The sequence below is a fragment of the Accipiter gentilis genome, chromosome 5 (genome assembly GCF_929443795.1).
Source record: "Accipiter gentilis chromosome 5, bAccGen1.1, whole genome shotgun sequence".
Lineage (NCBI taxonomy): Eukaryota > Metazoa > Chordata > Aves > Accipitriformes > Accipitridae > Astur > Astur gentilis.
Window position 1 is genome coordinate 1,497,487 of NC_064884.1, and position 16,863 is coordinate 1,514,349.

Sequence of the window (16,863 nt, forward strand, 5' to 3'; positions counted from 1 at the left end):
GTCGGGGCAGCGCATCCCTCCCCACCCCGGGACCAAGGGTGGAGGCAGCGCATCCTTCCCCTCGCTCCTCCCGCTTTACCGAGCCCCGGGGCAAGCGCATCCCTTCCCCGGGATCTCCATCGGGGCACCGCATCCATCCTTCCCACCCTCCCCCGCATCCCTCTTTTTTTTTTTCCCCCCCCCCTAATACGCGGCCGCGGAGGGTCCCACCGACGGGGGAACCGGGGGTCTGGGCGGGACGGGACGGGCTAGAGTCGGCCTTCGGGGGGATGGCAGAGGGCTCCGGTACCCGGGACTCACCGAAGAGGGGCAGGAGCAGGAGGACCGCCGGCCGCCCCAGCGCCATGATGGGGTGTGCGGAGCCGAGCCCGCCGCGCCGAGCCTGCGCACTGCCCGGGAGGCGGGGGCGGGAGGAGGACGAGGAGGAGGAGGAGGAGGGAGGGGAGGAAGGGGGGGAGTGGGGGCGCCGCCGTCCCGTCGCCGAGGAAACCGGGTGGGGAGGCGCGGATCCCGGCGCCTGGCACCGCGGAGGCGGGGGGGGGAGTTTAGGGATAGGGGGGACACCGACCCCCGCGGGGGGTCCTGCGGCTGCTGGAGGCGGCGGGTGGGAAGAGGAGCTCGGCCAAAATCCTTGGGTCCGCGGAGGGAAACTCGCCGAGAGCGAGGAGCTGGGAAGAGTGGAAACGTTCTTCCAGCCCAGCAAAAGGTGGAAACGAGCTGGAAGGCAGCGCTTTGGTTATGCGAACCCACCCAAGTGTTGCTCGAGGGTGGGTGTTGTCCCCCCGTATTTAATGAGAACCCCTAAAGAGAGCGATTCCCTGGTGAGAATGTTTCCCCCCAAATTCTGATCCCCCCCCAAAGTCTCACCCTGACCTGTGCATTTTAACTCTAAACTTCCCACCGACTTAAAGGAAGCGAGAAACGCAAAGGAGCGCGCTTCTCTGGAGGAGCTTCCCCGAATCCTCGTGCTGTACCAAACTCCTCCTGATGTGGCCACGGGCTTGATGTAGCGGTCCTGCCCCAAAACGTGGCTTTGCACAGAGAGCATCCCGAGCATGCTGTGCGGTCCTCGGAAGTGTCCCGGGACGTTTTTCATTGATTAACTGGGAGAAACAAAAATTATTGGCACCGGACACTCGCCTGCAAATCAGCGAGTCAGCCTGGGTTAATGCCGGTTCATGCGTCACTAACTGTCAGTAGCGTGTGATGGGGATGTAATTAAGATCCTGGTGAAGATCAAGCAGCCGGAATGAAAGCCGAGCTCTCCTCTGTTCTCGGCAGAGCTGGTAGAAATTAAGGGATGTAAAAATGTATTTAACTTGATAATGTAGCAAATCTAACTCAGGATGCTAGTGAGTAGATTTAAGGGGCTGATCTGAGCCTGGTGAAATTAATACAGAGATTCTCATCAATTCTAATGGCCAGATGGGACGTTTCCCTGAGGATGAAGGGGAAGGAACCACCTAATAAGACTATATGGCTTAAAACCCGACTCCAGCAGTCTTTGGGTTGGGTCCCTGCTGAGTAAGGAGTCATTTTAACACAGTCCCTTTGGACTGAAATGACAGGAGATGTAAAATATGATGACCTAGAGTATAATCGGCCATAAAGTGTAATCACTGAGGTGACGGGTTCCTCTTTAACTTCCAGCAGCGGCTTGGCCAGGGAAGAGTGGAGCCGAGAAAGAGGAAACAAGAACGGATGGGAGGCTTCCGAGCTCCTGCGCTCCTTCTGGCCGCCTAAATTGTGTTTACATGGCCAGGTAAAACACAGACCTGCCGATGGTCTGCAGCACCCTGCACTGTAGGATTTCCATCTACCGCTGGCCACGGAACCCCCCTGGAAACCAGGCTAAGCCTGGCCACGCTCGACTGGGGAAGGGCCGTACTGGGAGAGCGGCGGGTGGACGGTGCTGCAGTGCTCTGCCTTCCCCCAGCCATCTGGGCCACTCGAGGGGGAGCTGGATCCGTGCTGAGGAGCTCGTCTAAGCCTCGATTTCCCTCTCCAGGCTGCTGGAGCTTAGCCTAGGCGTGCATTGAGAGCACGTTCGTGACTAATCGATGCAGACAGAGGCCGGGGTTGAAGTCAACTGGCGAAGCAGATATGACCTTAGCGGATACCACCAAGGCATGAAGCCTTGAACATCACCTCGTACATACATCCTCGCACGGGACACACGTGCCAATCGCCAATCTCAGGCAGATACGGCTAGCGCCAGCTCTTCTCTTTATGCTGCTTCCATGGTTTTATTACAGCAAAGTTCTGCTTTTTAATCTGTCATCGCCACTGAGGAGCCATTTGAAACGTGAAACTCAACAAGCAAAAGGAGTCATAATAAATTTTATACAAGAACCGTAGCGCCCATCAAACCAAGACGGCAAAGCGCTGCAGTGTAAAACATTGATTTTCACACACAAATGGAGCTCCCATTTCATTATTCAATGTTGAAACAAGTAACTAGAATAAAATATGCGCTAAGAGCAGCCCCGTGGAGCGTGGGGACGTATTCAGGCATGATGAGGGGCAGCATAAACCTGCCTCTTCCTATGATTTCTTTGTTCTCTGAAGAGCTTCCCCTCCGTGCACAAAACAAGAAGAGGAATCTGCAGGATGAGAGGGAGGGAGCACGTGTCCTGCCGAGGAGCCCTCCCGAGATCCAGCGAAGGCCTGCGGTGGGGAGTGGTGGAGAAGAAAGAGCTGCGCGACCCGGCCCAAGCGCAAGCAGCGGCGGTGGCAGCGGAGAGGTGCAGGATGAGGCACTGGGACCTCGCTCCTGGCACGCTGGAGAACGGAGGGAACGTGACCGAGGACTAAACTGGGGAAAAAACCACCTTAGGGATTTCTAATGGTTGTACGGAGCATGTTGTATACCAAGTGTTTGGGATCTGAAGGCAGCCAAAAGCAGCTCAGAGAAAATGGATATCCTTTTGATGCTTGTAGTGCCTGGAGGCCCAAGCTGAGGTTCAAGCCCTGCTGGGAAGAAGCTGCTCCAACCTGTAATAACAGGCTGTGCCTGTCACGATGAGTTTTCAGTAGCTATACACATGGCAGACAGGAATGTTATTATCTGAGGCACCGGGGCTCCAAGGACGCTGCCAGTGAGCTGAGACGTACCTTGCGTGCGGAGGAGCAGCCTGTCTGAGTCCTCAGGGCTGTCCATCTGGACCTCTCCCAGCCGTTAGGTTCGCTCCAGACCTCTTTAACTTGGAAGCTGTAATTGCGGCAGGCTGGTCTGCCGTCCTGTGAAGAAGGAGGTCCTGGCAGCCACCTCCGCCGCTGCAAGAGTTTGGCCGCTCTCGGGTGCGGGAGCTGATTGCGCTGGCCCGGCGGGAGGACAGCAGCTTTGGTCAGCGTTAAAGAAAAACTTCTTCACACCTAAGAGGAGGGCTGTGGGCCACGGTGTTTGCTCAGGGGGCAAATGCCAGCAGACAGGGTTTTGTTAGACGACCTGAAGCGTCTCTTTGCGTGCGGCAGGGGGAAGGTCATAGGCGACATCGGTAGTAGGTGACAGAATCGGCCATCGGAGAGGGAAAGTCTCCCCAGAGCTCGGGTGAGCGGGATGCCACCACCGCGTTCAAGTGGAGCTGTATCCCGCCCCTGGCTGAACGAGGCTGTCTCCCTTTTGTAGGGGCTGGACAGGACCTCTCGGTCTAGCTGGGTAGGACGTTTGGAAGCAAAGTCCTGCCTTGTCTTGGAGAGTTTCTAGAGTGACTTTAGGCTCTGCAGATGAAAAGACACTCGTATTTATACATATCGCTTTTGATCGGAGGATCGCAAAGCTCTTTGCTGGTAGGCCATTTACCCAAGATCGTTCTCAGCAGCTCTGGGAATAGATGCGGGGATCTGGCCTGCGTCCCTCCCTCTCCTGCGCTGCTTCTGCTGCTAGGGCAGCTTCCTATGGATGCGCTCGTGCTGCAGTGCCTCTCACTCCCAGCTTAAGACAGCATCTCTTTTTTTGTCTGCTGTAGTCTAGACAAGTTGTTGATTCCCTGGTGTCACAGGCCATGACCCCACTCCTACACCAGTCCCATCATTTTTCCCTAGTTCATCGCTCAGGCATATGCTCATCTATTTTGAATCATTTGTATGTGTGAGGCTGAGTCGCTCCTAATCTCGTCTCCCTCCCGGGGCGTCAGTCACACTGGCATGCGCCTTTTCCCTGTCTGCCTGCCTCTGTTTATGGACTATGGGTATTTTTAACGCCACCCTCTAATTAGAGGTAGTTTTCTCTGGGTATTTTGCGCACAAGGGCTCTCACGTCTGTGGTCAGCAGGGCAGGCAGTAAGCGCTGGGGACTGGCCGTGCATGGAAACCTTCCTGCTAAATAAATACGCTGCCCTTCACCTCCCAGCAGCCCGTTTGCAGAGAGACCGGGGATGGAGGGGGGAAGGCTTGCATTCCTCGGGGGTCTGTCTGCAGCAGGGCGGTGGGATAAGAGCTATATAGAGGAGCCAGCTAACCCCCCCGAGGGATGGACACAGCTGCCTTCTCGTCCTGCAGCCCGCTGCCTATGGCTGCTCAGAGCTGCCGGCAGCTGCTTCCAAGCTGTACCGTTAAGCTGGAGGAGCCTCCGTCCCCGGGGATCCCCGAGTCGAGCTCACTTACCCTGTGCTGGTCCAGGGATGGAGAAGAGAGCGATACTAATTAGAGATGGCCTTGAACTAGGTTCCCCAGCAAGGAACCCGGTCTCCCTGGCTTCCCAGCACCACGCTGCCCAAAGCATCGCTGTCTACCTGGCTCTCGGCATCCTCCCAAACCGCAGCCGGGGAGGAAGCCGTGATCCCACCGGCAGCCCAGAGGCGCGAGGGAGCCGTCGCACGCATTTGGTGCGTGCAGCCCTTTTCTCCCCTCGACGAACAAACAGCATCTGGCTGACCCATTAGGCAGCGAGCACCCCTCGGGCTGCCTGCATCGTGCCGCAGATTTCCTTTAGCTCCGTTCACAGCCAAGTCCTCTCTCTCCTGCCCCATCCCCCAGCAAACTGGAGCTACAGATTACAAGGCCAGCTGGTCATTATCACGTTACACTGCTCTCTTCCCTTGCCAAGGCGAGCCCGGGAGATGGCACCGACTCGCAGAGCGGCAGGTTGGGCGCTCGGGCTGGTGACCCGGCTCGGGTCTTAACGCTAGCGGACGCGTCGCCGGTAATAGCAAAGTGCCGCTTCCCCCAGGCCAAGGCTGAGTGGAGGAGATGGATGCTACTCCCTTTTCTTCTGCCTGGGGTGTGGAAACAAGGTTTGACTGTCAGTGGGAAGGGGATGCTTCCTCTCCCTCCCGGTCCCACCTAGGCGCTGGTTTGCAAACAAGCTAATAACTGCTAGAGCTAACGCTCTATTGAATTTATCTCTATTTTGGAAAGAAGGCCAGGGATAAAGAGGGAAAAATATTTGCTTAAGCAGAGTGAGGATGTCCTGCAAAGCTCGGGGCTCCCGCAGCCCTGATCTTACACTCGGGCTGCTGATACCCTGCGGCTGGAGGAGCTGCTCTGGCTCCTCAGCATCACGGCAAGAGGGCAGCCAGGTCTTCAGACCCTTCCTGTGCAGGTACGAACAGCCTGCTTTTGCAGTGCCTCTCACTGCCTCCCAGCAGACCTATCCCCCTGTAATCACCTTTGCTCGTTCTCTTCCTGATTGACTGTTTATTCTGGCTCTGAGGGCTCACGCTGATGTGGTGGAGCAGTCTTGTCTGCGAGCTGAATTTTCCAAACTCTCCAAGATTGTTTTGACATGCTTGACTAGCAGTCGGCGTGTCAGCCAAGGGTCTCCCACCACCCAAGCAGCATCTTGCTCGTCAAACAACACATGCCCTGGGGCGAGCAGTTAGCCATGCAAACACCCCCGCCACGCACACGCCTATTGCACGGCTCCAGTGTTTAATCACGAGCCTTGGGTTTCACCATTCCGGCTCTCCTCTGCGTGTCTCCAGCAGACAGCGCTAGGTTCCCCAGCTAAAGCCGGTTTTAAAGTCTCTTGATGACACCCATGGAAATCAGTACTACATCGGGCTCTGGATTGGCAACTGTGCTCAAGTACAGTAGGTTGCTTGGAAAGGAGTCAAGAATTTGGTTCTTCTTGATCTGTCAGGCACCTGCTAATGCTATTTCCTTATCCCCATCTACCTGACGAGTTAACTGGGTGACGGGCGTCCCATGCCTTGAGATCTGAAGCAGTCAGAGAGAAGGGCTTGTCTCATGATGTGAGCTCCCCGAGCTCCCTTGCCAGCTAGTAGGAACGGGGATTTCTTGGTCCGAAGCCTGGCTGCGTTAGGGCTTCGGGTTTCTGGAGGCCTGCGAGGGCAGGGCGGGCTTGCTTTGTGTAGCTGGGTGCCATCCTTCGTACCCTCCCTCCCCGCTGTCCTTGAGCAGCGGGTAAAAGCACCGTCCTCCTGCCTTGCAGTGAATTGCAGTGCTTGGTTTGGAGGAGGAGCAGGGCCTTAATCTCTGCCAGTTGAGTTGCGCTTGCAAAGACGATTAGACATATGCCAGCTAATTCATAGTAAACAGGATGGAGGGAGAATTTGCCACTTATAAATGGCAGACGAGCAAGCCCATCATTCCTGTCACTCTCGGGTAATACATGCTGACATAAGCCCAGTTTAGCTGCGAGTTTATCGTTGCTAATCCTGCCGGTCCATGCCTCTCTTCTCCATCCTCCTGGCATCTTTCTTCCCCTTTCCCTGCTTTGCCTTTCTCTCCCTCGCTCCTGGTACTAGCATCTCTGGCCTTGTGTGGCAGACAAATTCCCCAGCATCCCCCACCCCTCTCCCAATACATTAGTGTTAGTTGTCTTCCAAGGAATGTTTTTCCTTCTCCTGAAAGTGTCCCTGTGCAGATTAAAGCCACAGGGAAATCTTGTCATCCCAGGGTTTTGGATAGACAGCTTCCCGACCCCGTTGTAGCTCTCGTCACCTCTATTTGCCTGTCTGTCCCCCTTGGTGCTACTCCTCCATGCGATGAAGCATTGCCCGCGTCCCTTCCAGGCGTGCTCGGCGCCCTGTCACCGATGTGTCGGTGACGTTCCTGCCAGGACCCCAGATGCAGGTTTGGGGAGCTCAGACAGCAGCCCACAAGTGGGGGGACCCCGCAGGTGCCGAGCTGCTGGCCCAGGTTGTGGTCGGCTGCGCTCAGCGCTGGAACCTGCCCAGCCTGGAGTTTATCCGATACTTTTACCTAAACAGACACTCCCGTGGGCTTCTTGCGAACAGCACCACGGGGAGCTTTAGCCTGGAACTGCCCTGTTGTTTGGAGAGCCACGTAGCCAACCTAAATACCGTGCTCTTCTGCCGGGGGGGGTGTGTTGGAGCCTTCGGGGAGGTGGAGGGGAAGACGCACATCCGTGCCCAAAGCTTGACCTGGCTTCCAAGAGCTGTTGGGGTTATAAGCTGAATGGCAGGACTGGGGACCAGTGCTCAGCTCTGGTGGCTTTTATCTCTGCCCCGCCAAAGGACCCCGGGTCCCCTCCTGGGTGCTGCAAGTCCTGCCGGGATGCAAAGCCTGCTCCTCATAACGCCTCTGTGGGTGCTACAACCGGAGCCAGGCCAGCTACGCTTTCCCTGGAAATCCTGTTGGCTTTCCTTGCACCGTGATGATACGAGTGTCCCAGCTGTCCTTGCCTGACTGATTCGCCCACGCAGAATATGTGGCTTTTTCTTGTGGTACTATCAGATGCCTAGGAAACCTAGGAAACCTTGCCCTGCTACGCTCCCTCGTTGCACTCAGCGCTCCCCTGCATCCCGAGCGCGAGTCGCGTGTCCTGCCTGACCCTCATCACTCGGATCAGATCAGCTGGGGAAAGGAGGTCAGCGGCAGGAATCCCATGAACCAAAAACCGGGTCAGGGCCACGTATCCGTGGGACCGCATCTCCCCTGGGGCAGGGTGACGGGAGGTGCTTGCAGGTGGTTTGGGGCAAGAGAAGGGGTCCAAGGCTACTTGCCAGCGAGCTGAGCGAGGGGAGGGCATCCGTGCTCAGCCAAAAAAAAAAAAAAAAAAAAAAAAAAAGAAAATTCCCTCTTTGGCTACAGGGACTGTGGGTGCAAAGCCGTGAAGCAGCTTTGGGACGAATTTCTCCAGCCCAGGGGTTCCCTCTTGTGGCAACCTGCTCCTGGCAGCCGGGCGCGGAACCGGTCCCTAAGCCCCACCGAGCAGGGTGGGGGGGACCTCGGGGTGGGCTGAGCACCCCCAAACCCCTTTTCCAACCCCCCCCCCAGGGCGCTGGGGAGGGTCGGCAGCGGCCGCACGCCGGTGCTTGTACGTGCCTCCGGCTAAAGAGCAGCACCCTTGGGTGTTGGGGTGGGGGGCAAGGGGGTCCAGGGTGCCTACAGCACTCATGGAGCGGGTATGGGTGTGCGATGAGCTACCAGGATCCAGAGCCACAGGGATGCTTTGGCTCGGCTCAGCATTGCTCAGAGCTCTGCAGCCCCCCCCCCTCCCCCCAGCTCCCCTCCCGCCTCGCAGCGGGTGATGAACCCGTTTGGGATGCCCGTCAGGGGGTACCTCTGCCCCCCATCCCTTACTGGGGGGGGGCTCCGCCTCGACACCCCGCGTCCTCCATCGCCCGTGTTCGTGTCAGTGCAGGGATGCTGCGGCACGCGCCTGCCCTGGCAGCACGGAGAGCCGGTTTATGGCAGGTAACCCCGACATTCCCAGCTGTTGGGGGGGGGGGGCTGCGTGGCACAGCCAGGACCCGAGAGCAGGGGCTCCTGGCTCCTCCATACCCGCCTCTGGGCGGACGAACTGGGGGGGACAGACTGGGCTTCCCTCTTCCGTAGGAAACCAGATGCTTTTTGCAGCTTTTGCGGCTGCCTGATGATGTTTGTGGAGGCTGCAGCAGCCTGGCATAAAGAGGAGGCCTCCGCGGGCTCCCCTGCGCCAGGCTGGAGGTCTGCGTAGCCCCCTCCGATCCCCGTCCCTGCTCGGCTGCCGGGGGGGACGAGAGGCTGGAGCTGAGGGGAGCTGGTTCCCCATGAGCCGTGATGAGTCGGCACCTCGCTGCAATGCTGAGCAGGGCTCAGCACGGAGCGGAGGCGAGCAGCACCCGGGTGGCATCGATGTTTATTAATGACTGTATTGGGGATGCTGTTTAGTCACCGCTCCCACGGAGCTTGAGAAGCAGCCTCCCCTCCTGCCACGGGGTGGGAGGCTCCTTTGCTGTCCTCAGGAGACATCCGAGGCACCCAGGCACCCGCACCACTTAGCACACTTATAACCAGGTCCCACGAGAGGCCTCGGTGATGCCACCGCCGCTTCCAAACCCCCCCCCCGCCAGATGCTGCCACGCTGCCTGGCACGTCGCTCGCCGCCTCCCCTCGCAGCAGAGCAACAGGGGGATCTCTGCTGGAGAAATGGGGAAACTGAGGCACGGCACGTGGTGAGGGGTGACAGCAGGACACGGCCCGGCCATGCTGATCTCCTAATGGCTCCTGTGCTGGCATTCCGCATCTGGCACGTTGAAGGGGGGGGGGGATTTATTAATGCGAGAGTGCTGCAGATTTAACTAGGAAGAACATGAGCAAAGCCATTAGAGGATGGGAGCGGGTGGGGGGGTGGCCTTTAAAGTGCTGGGCAGTGGAGGGGGGTGCTTGGCAGAGCCCTCCCCGGTCAGGAACCCGTTTAAAGGCCGAATGCTGTTATTAAACTCTCCGACAGGCGTTTTCCCGCTCCGCCATCTGCAGTGCCATGAAACTTGCATGAGATTTGAAATGAAAAGTCTATTTCTTTGAATGAAGTTTTAATAAGATCAAATTGGAAAAAGAAAATAGTAACTCTTCTCCCCTCCCCTCCTGATTCCTATCAGATTTAGTCTTCTGGCGGCAAAAATCCTTGCAAACTGGCCGTGCCCTCCCTCCAGCAGGCCAGTGCTGAGTGGGGGCTTGGGCTGGGCGCTGGGTACATCCCGGGGGGGGTCTCTGCAGGGCGGGGGGGCAATAAAAGCTGTGCTGTCCGCAGCATTGCAGCAGTCCCCGTGTTGCAACGGAGGGGGCTGTCCTCATCCTGGGGGTGACGGGGGCTTCACAGCCCAAAGCAGGGGTGCAGCAAATTGGGGAGTGGGGGGGGCCAGCTTGGAGCATGGGGTCCCTTAGGGTGCTGGGAAGCACCCAGGTGCAAAAGCCTTAATTAAGGCCCCTCTTTGATGATTTGAATGAGCTTAAACTGAGTCTCTGCTGGCTGGAGATGGGGGGGGGGGGAGTCTGGAGATGGGGTGCTGGTGCTCTGGATCTTCGGGCTTGGCGGTGGGGCTTGGGGGGGGGGGGGAGCGGAGGATGCTGCCGATGGGGGGATGCCACCCCTGCCCGGGCCGCAGGGCGCTCCGGGGGGTCTCGGGGGGGGACCGGGGCGGGGGGGGGGGGCGGCGCCACCAGGGGGAGCCCACGGCCGCGGCGTGCGGCGAGCGACATCACCATCATCACCATCATCATCACCATCATCATCACCATCATCATCATCATCATCATCATTCCCCGCCCAGCCGCGCCCCCCCCCCCGCCCCGGGCTGGGACACGCTGCCGGGCGCAGGGCAGAGCAGCGGGTTATCCCTGCCTGGAGCTGCCGGGATCCCGCAGGGATGCTCGGCCATGGGCTCAGGTTGAGCCCTCGGTGTCCACAGCACGGTGTGAGGGTCGTGCCCTGCCCCACATCCCCCCCCCACCCCCTCCCTCGAGTGGCCTGGACCCCAGATTAGGCCAGAAACACGGCTAACGTGGTCCCCGGGGGCGGGGGGATGCGATGGGGACCCCAGATACGCAGAAAGAGCCGAGGGGAGCTGCGTGGTCCGGTTTGTTCTCCGATAACCGCAAAGCCCAGCTGGCATCTTGTACTTGCCCGGGTCACGGCTGCGCCCCACATGCCGGCAGCGTGGCGTCATTTTGCTTTTGAGCAAACGTCTCGACATCCTCGCTCCGGGGGGCTGCGAGCTGGAGCCAAGCCCCCGCGGGAGCCAGCCCTCCGCCACCTCTGCAAAAACCAGGTCCCAGGATTTGCAGGTGGGTCCTCCGGGCTCCCGGAGGAGGGTAGGCAATGTCTGACAGCTAGGAGAAACTGAGGCACAGCCCGGCACGTGTGCTGGGCACGCGTAGGGAAGAAGAGGGGTCGCACCCCAGCGTGGCTCGCTTACGGGTGCCAGCCTAAGGAGCAGGACCTTGAGACAACCGTGCCCAGGTCTGCTGTTAACCCGTGAGTTTTGTCTCAGTCTAGCATCAGCCCTGCAGAACGAACGTCTGTGGTGTTTGCGGCAGCCTCTGGCCACAAAAGCACCGTCCCCTGCAGGTCCTCTTGGCCATATCTGCCAGGAGCCAGCTTGTCCTCCGGCGTGCATGCCCTGGCATGCTGCTGCCCGGCTGCTGCCTTTTCGGCACGTTAATAAACCATCTCTCGCCGGCCTTCCTCGCCGCTGCCAACTTCTGTTTTGACGCCAGAGGGGTAGAGCTGCCCTAGCTGGGAGGGGAGCGGAGAGGTACCTCCGGCATCACCTCTTCCACCAGCTGATAAAGCCGAGGGAGAAGCAAGAAGCGACCTGGAGCTCAGGGAGTCTGTCAGAAGGAGCGGCAACCCTGCCGGGTGGCATCGTCGTCGCTAACCGGCGGGTGGCTCGGGACCGATGTGGTCCCAAGGAACAGGCTGGGGGTGCGATGCAGAGGGCTGAAAAGCTGCGAGAGATCGGGAGGTGTCCCCAAGACCCCCGGGGCGAGGGCTTGGCGGAGCAGCCCCGGGGGCAGAGCGAGGCGAACGGCCGGCCGGTGGTGCGTGCGCCCGCGTCCGAGCACTCTGGGCACTTTTCCCTGGCCCCGGCGGGTTCCCCTTTTCCATGTGGTTGTGGATGCCTGTAGATGCGTTTTAAACCCTTGGATGGGTAATAACTAGAAGCAGGCCCGCTGCCTTTTGTTTTGATTGATTCCATTTGTTCTGCATAAGCAGCTCCTTCCCCTTGCCAAGGCTCGGCTCCCGGGAAAGTAAGATGCTGGGAGCCGGAGGGCCCCAGCTGGGCCGTGCTGGGAGGGTCCCTGGTGCTCCCAGCATTGCCGGGGGGGGGCTGAGGTGGCCCGAGGCTGAACAACGATACGGGGGAAACCGAGGCACCCGACAGTGCCAGGTCTGCCTCTGTAGCGGGGGGGTGCACTTGGAAAAGAAGGGAAACTGAGGCTGGGAAGGGTGATGTGCCGTGCCCTGGGGATACGCGGCGAGGCGACGGTGGCTCTCAGCTGCAGAAGCTGCCTTCTTCTGGTGCTGGGGGGGGCGAAGCCACCAATGGGCTGGGCCAGCAAAGGGTGATCCAGTGACCTTGGCCGCCCCGCAGGTGACTGGCGCTGTTCTGCCGGGAAAAACAACTTTATAAATGAGCTTGGGATGAAGATGAACACAGGAGCCGGGACTCCTGGCTTCCCTCACTGGCTGTGTCACAAACAGCAGCCTCGGTAAGTCTGCTGTCTCCCTGCCTCAGTTTCCCCAGGCAGGAGAGGCTGTTTACCCATGGGGAGCTGGGGAACCGGCAGGTTTGGCAGCAGGAGGAGCTCCGCGGATGAAAGGCACGGCTCAAAACCAGGGCGGCCGGTCCGTGGGCTCCCCGCGGGGCAGACCCAGCAGCCAGAGCCCGAGCGCCGGGTGATGGGTGGGAGCTGGACGGACCCCAGAGGCATCATCCTGACGGTGCCCCAAATGCAGCCCCACTTTCTGGGGCTTTGCCTCTTCGCCTGGGAGCCTCTGACAGCCCCATCCCCAGCAGAAGGAGGAGGGATGGATGGATGTACCCGGGGAGGGCTAAAATTATCCCCCTCCCCGCCCCGGCGCTGCCGTGCCCCCCGGGTGAGTCAGAGCAACCGGGGGCGCGTGTGCCCGCACCCCAGCTGCGGTGCCGCGTCAGGGGGAGCGGGTGTAGGCCCGAAGGACGCAGCTGCCTCCCCGCCACGTCCGCTCTCTTCTCCTCTCCTCCTTCTGATCTGCCTCATTATCTCCTGAGTCATCGCTCCCACCTCCGCCGCAGCCACAGCCGCCCGCAGCCGGCACCGCACAAGGGCTGCTACCCAACCCGGCCGGGGGCTGGGGGGCTGCCGAAAAGGCGAGGGAAGCCGGTGGGCTCTTGCGTGTGACCTCTTGGTCTCCACAAGTGGCCCGGTGGTTCGGGGTAGGGGGTGGGTACCACGACTGGGCAGCGCTGCAGAGCATCTTCCCGACAACGTGCCGCTGGACGCCCGGACGGACAAGACGGGATTGCGGCTGATCCCCGGGCGCGGGAAGCTGCGGTGCTTGTCTTGCAGTGATGCTCTTGGGCTGGGAATCAGGCTTCTGTGTGCCAGGCAAGGCTGCAAGCTGCTTTCCAAGCCCTGCATGGGGCAGGAGCCGGGAACAGAGCTGGTCTGCCTGCTGAGAATGAGCTGCTCCCCGAATAGGTCAGGATCCGGCTGCTGGCGTCGCTAAACACACGTTGGCGTGGTGCGGATCCTGGGTTTGGCATGTGCGGGCTGTGGCGGGTCCTGGGCACGGCTGTCCCCCCCCGGGAGAACCTGGGGGATGCTGCAGAGGCTTGCCCTCTGAAGGTGCTGGGATAAACCAGGGCCAGGGCTGGCTCCCATTTTGTTGCCGAGACGGGAGATGCTGCTCCAAGCTGAGCGGAAACCCAAGGACGTGCCTCTCTCTTCCCCGTGCCCCTTGGCAACCTCTTCTTCCCAGCGTTAATCCCTCTCGCCGCTAACAATTTGTGCCTTATTAATTCTAATTTGTGCTTGCCTGGTTTTCTCTCCCAGCCATTGCTCCTTGCGCTGCCTTTCCCCGGCAGACTGAGGTGCCTGCAGCGGGCAGCGCTGCTCCCGGCGCTATCGCAGCCCCCATATCTCCGCTCGGCTGCGTGGGTGCAGCAGTTTAAGTCTCTTGTCAGAAGGTGTTTTCTCCCGGCTCTTGAAATGTCGCCGCGGCTCTTCGCCGGCTCGGCATCACCGACGGCAGGACGAGCTGCGGCGGCTCAGAGCCAAGGTCCGTCTCGTGGACCGTTTCGGAAGCTCGCTGGCCCTGGGTTAACTTGTCCATCACCTGTTTATTTCTCCATCTCTGGGCCTGGGCTCTTCCCCCACCCCTCTCTGCTTTGTGCTTTACCTCCCCGGCTAATAACTAGATCGGGAGTCCTGGAGACCGGAGAGCAGCAGCCAGGTGAGCGGTCATCTCCCATCTGCTTTCACTCCCTTATCTCCTTTTCCTCCTGCCTTCTTGGCTGGTGGGGCAGGGAGACCCTCCAGCCCCCTCCTCTTCCTCGGGGCTGCGGAGGGGCAGAGGCCGCCGTGTCCATGGGACGTTCAGGACCTGCCTTCCACACAGGGAGGTATTTTCACACGGTAAATGGGTTATGGCCCCAGCAGCCGGGGCCGTCGGTGTAGGGATGCCGTAGCCACAGCGCACGGTTGAGCCAGCGGCTGCGGGGAGCCCGTCCTGCCGCGAGCATCCCTTGGGTGCGCCCCTCCCTGGTGGATATTCCCCAATCCCAGCACCGATGCGGTACTGGGGGGACCCAGCGGGACACCGCTGGGCGTGCAAAGACAAGTGGCCGGCGAAGGAGATGGCAAGCGGGAGGATGCTGTGAACAGAGCGCCGGGAGCCGCGTGGGTGACGGTGAATCGGCATGAAGGTAGCGAGCGGCTGAGTGACAGTTCCAAGGGCGCCTGAGGGCCAGCCGTACGCTGCTGGAGGGCCTGGGAGCCAAAGGCTTGGAGGATGCTTATGTCTGCAGGCTCGGAGGAGAAAGGCTGCTCTCGGGAGGAAGGTCTCAGATGGAGTCGCAAAGGCCGACTGCTTGCAACACTCCGTGCCAGCGAGGACTCTGGGTGACATTGAAAAAGCTTTCGGCAAAGCACCTGTGTCCCTTAAAGCCCCCTGCAAGGGGATATTGCGGCCCCTGAAAGGTGCAGCTCCCCCGGCAGCGAGAGGCAGGGGGCTGCGCAGGGCCGTGGGGGTCCCGCAGCGGCATCCCGTCGTGCTGGCAACCGCTGGGAAGGCGTTAGCATCCCTCCGGGGAGCGCGGGTGCCTCCGAACAGGCTTCCCCTTGTGCGGCGAGGACGGCCGGCAGCTCTGACCCTCCGCCGGGGAGCGGGGAACAAGGGCAGCTGTGTGTGCCCATCGCGCTCGCTGGCCCATCGCCCCGACACGCATTCCTGCAACGGGCAGGGCTTTCCGGGCTGCCGGCGCTGGGATGCAAGGGGGGATGTGCTGGCTACTGTGGGGGGCTTGTTGTGGGTTGGGTTGGGTTTTTGGGGGTTTTTTGCTGTTTTTTTGTTGGATTTTTTCTCCCTTTTTTCTTTTATCAGCAGCCTTTGGGTGTCTTATTGAGCAATCGATCCGGGTCCTGACATTTGCCAAGCAGATCGGAGGGCCTGGGGCTCATTAGCACCCAGCCGAACGTCGCCGGAGAGATGCTCTCGGTAGCTCTGCGCCTCTGCCTGCTTGTTATTCTGGGCGAGTCGGGGGCTGCAGCAGCGGGAGAATCCCCTCAGCGGGGACCCCCACCGCACCGCTGTGGGCAATGCAGGGGTGGCCGGGGTCCCTCTCCTGCCGCAGCGGCGTGGCCGGAGCGGGCCACGGTGCTGTGTTGGCGCTGGGGTAGCCGGTAATGGGCAGGCAGCGCTGTGCTGCATGGCTCAAGGACTTTTGAGGGTCTCAGCCTCCCTGCTTCGCCTTCCACTTGACTTTATTCCCTTTCCCATCAGCATGCTCGAGTCCTCAGCAGCGACCCGCAGCTGCCGCTGCACCAGCACCGAGAACGGCGTTCGGTCCAGCCCTTCACACCAGTTGATGCCGCTCCGCTCCCCGTCTCCCAGCTGGGGAAACCAAGGCAGGAGACCTCGCCTGGCCCCAGTCCAGCCACCGCAGGGAATTGGTCTGTGATTCCCAAGCTGGGAGTCGTGTCCATCTCACGGATATTTCTTCTGTGGGTTTGTCCGCCTTTTGCTTTCGACTTCCACGACGCCCCGTGGCCATGAGCTGCACCCAAGTTTCTTGTCCCGGCCGCTCCTCTGCTGCAAGCCCTGGCCTAAAACCCCCCCCGGGGTTTGCCCCCCGAGCCTCTAGCCTTCACACCTTCCCACCGCCGACCTCCCCGCGTGTCTCGGTCCCCTCCGCAGGACGGCGAGGAACCTCCCCGTGCCTGGCTGGCTGTGGCGCAGCATATGTGCTGGGATCTGCTCCCTGCCTGCTGTTTATCCGCTTCCTTCGAGTTAACTTATGTTTCCATCGCTGCCCATCTGTCTCCTTCTCTTCCTCTCTTCCCTCCCCTCTTTGCGCGCTGGCAGGCGCCGGAGGAGCGCGGGGTCCCCATCCCCGGCAGCTCCAGCTGACCCCGGGGGGGTGGAAGGCATTTCGCCTCCCTCCACCGCTCCTGCACGGCTGGGTGCTTGCCAGGGCACTTTTTTTGGGGGGGGGGGCGGGGATCCTGGTTTGAATGCACGCGAGGCTGAGAGGCGTTGAGCTCCGGCAGTTCCTTCCATCCACCGTTAACTCTGGTAGCAAATTTTGGCTGGAGGATTCCCCCCTCTGGAATTAACCCCGAAGCCGCTGGGGCTGCGTTGATGTCGGCAGCCCCCTCGCAGCCTTCCGTTCCCTCCCTTCCTCCCTCTTCCTCGGCTCCCTCCGCTTCCCAAGCTCGGCGACACTCCCGTCCCTTCCGCAGAATATTTGCTCTTCAGACATCTGTGCCTTCCCAGCTCCCGGGAGGGAAGCCTGGCCCCGCTCCCCGTCGACGCAGTGCTCCCACCCGGAGCCCGGTTATTAGGGATACCCGGGCTTCTTCTTCGGGAAACACAAAGGCATCGAGTGCCGGAGCCAACGTGCACCTGCTTTTCTTGCTGCTTCAGAAAGCCCTTGTGGCTGCTGCCTCCCACTTCTCCAGCTTTTA

At 60.3% G+C, this 16,863-nt stretch overlaps 1 protein-coding gene across 1 annotated transcript in view; it reads right to left on the bottom strand.

The window, feature by feature from the left end:
• Window positions 1-406, bottom strand: part of JAM3 (junctional adhesion molecule 3) — a 32,330-nt gene extending 31,924 nt beyond the window's left edge. Inside the window, exon 1 of the mRNA XM_049801189.1 lies at window positions 301-406. Coding sequence (XP_049657146.1) covers window positions 301-346 — 46 coding nt within the window. The 5' untranslated portion in view covers window positions 347-406. The remainder of the gene's footprint in view (window positions 1-300) is intronic.
• Between the last annotated feature and the right edge of the window lie 16,457 nt (window positions 407-16,863).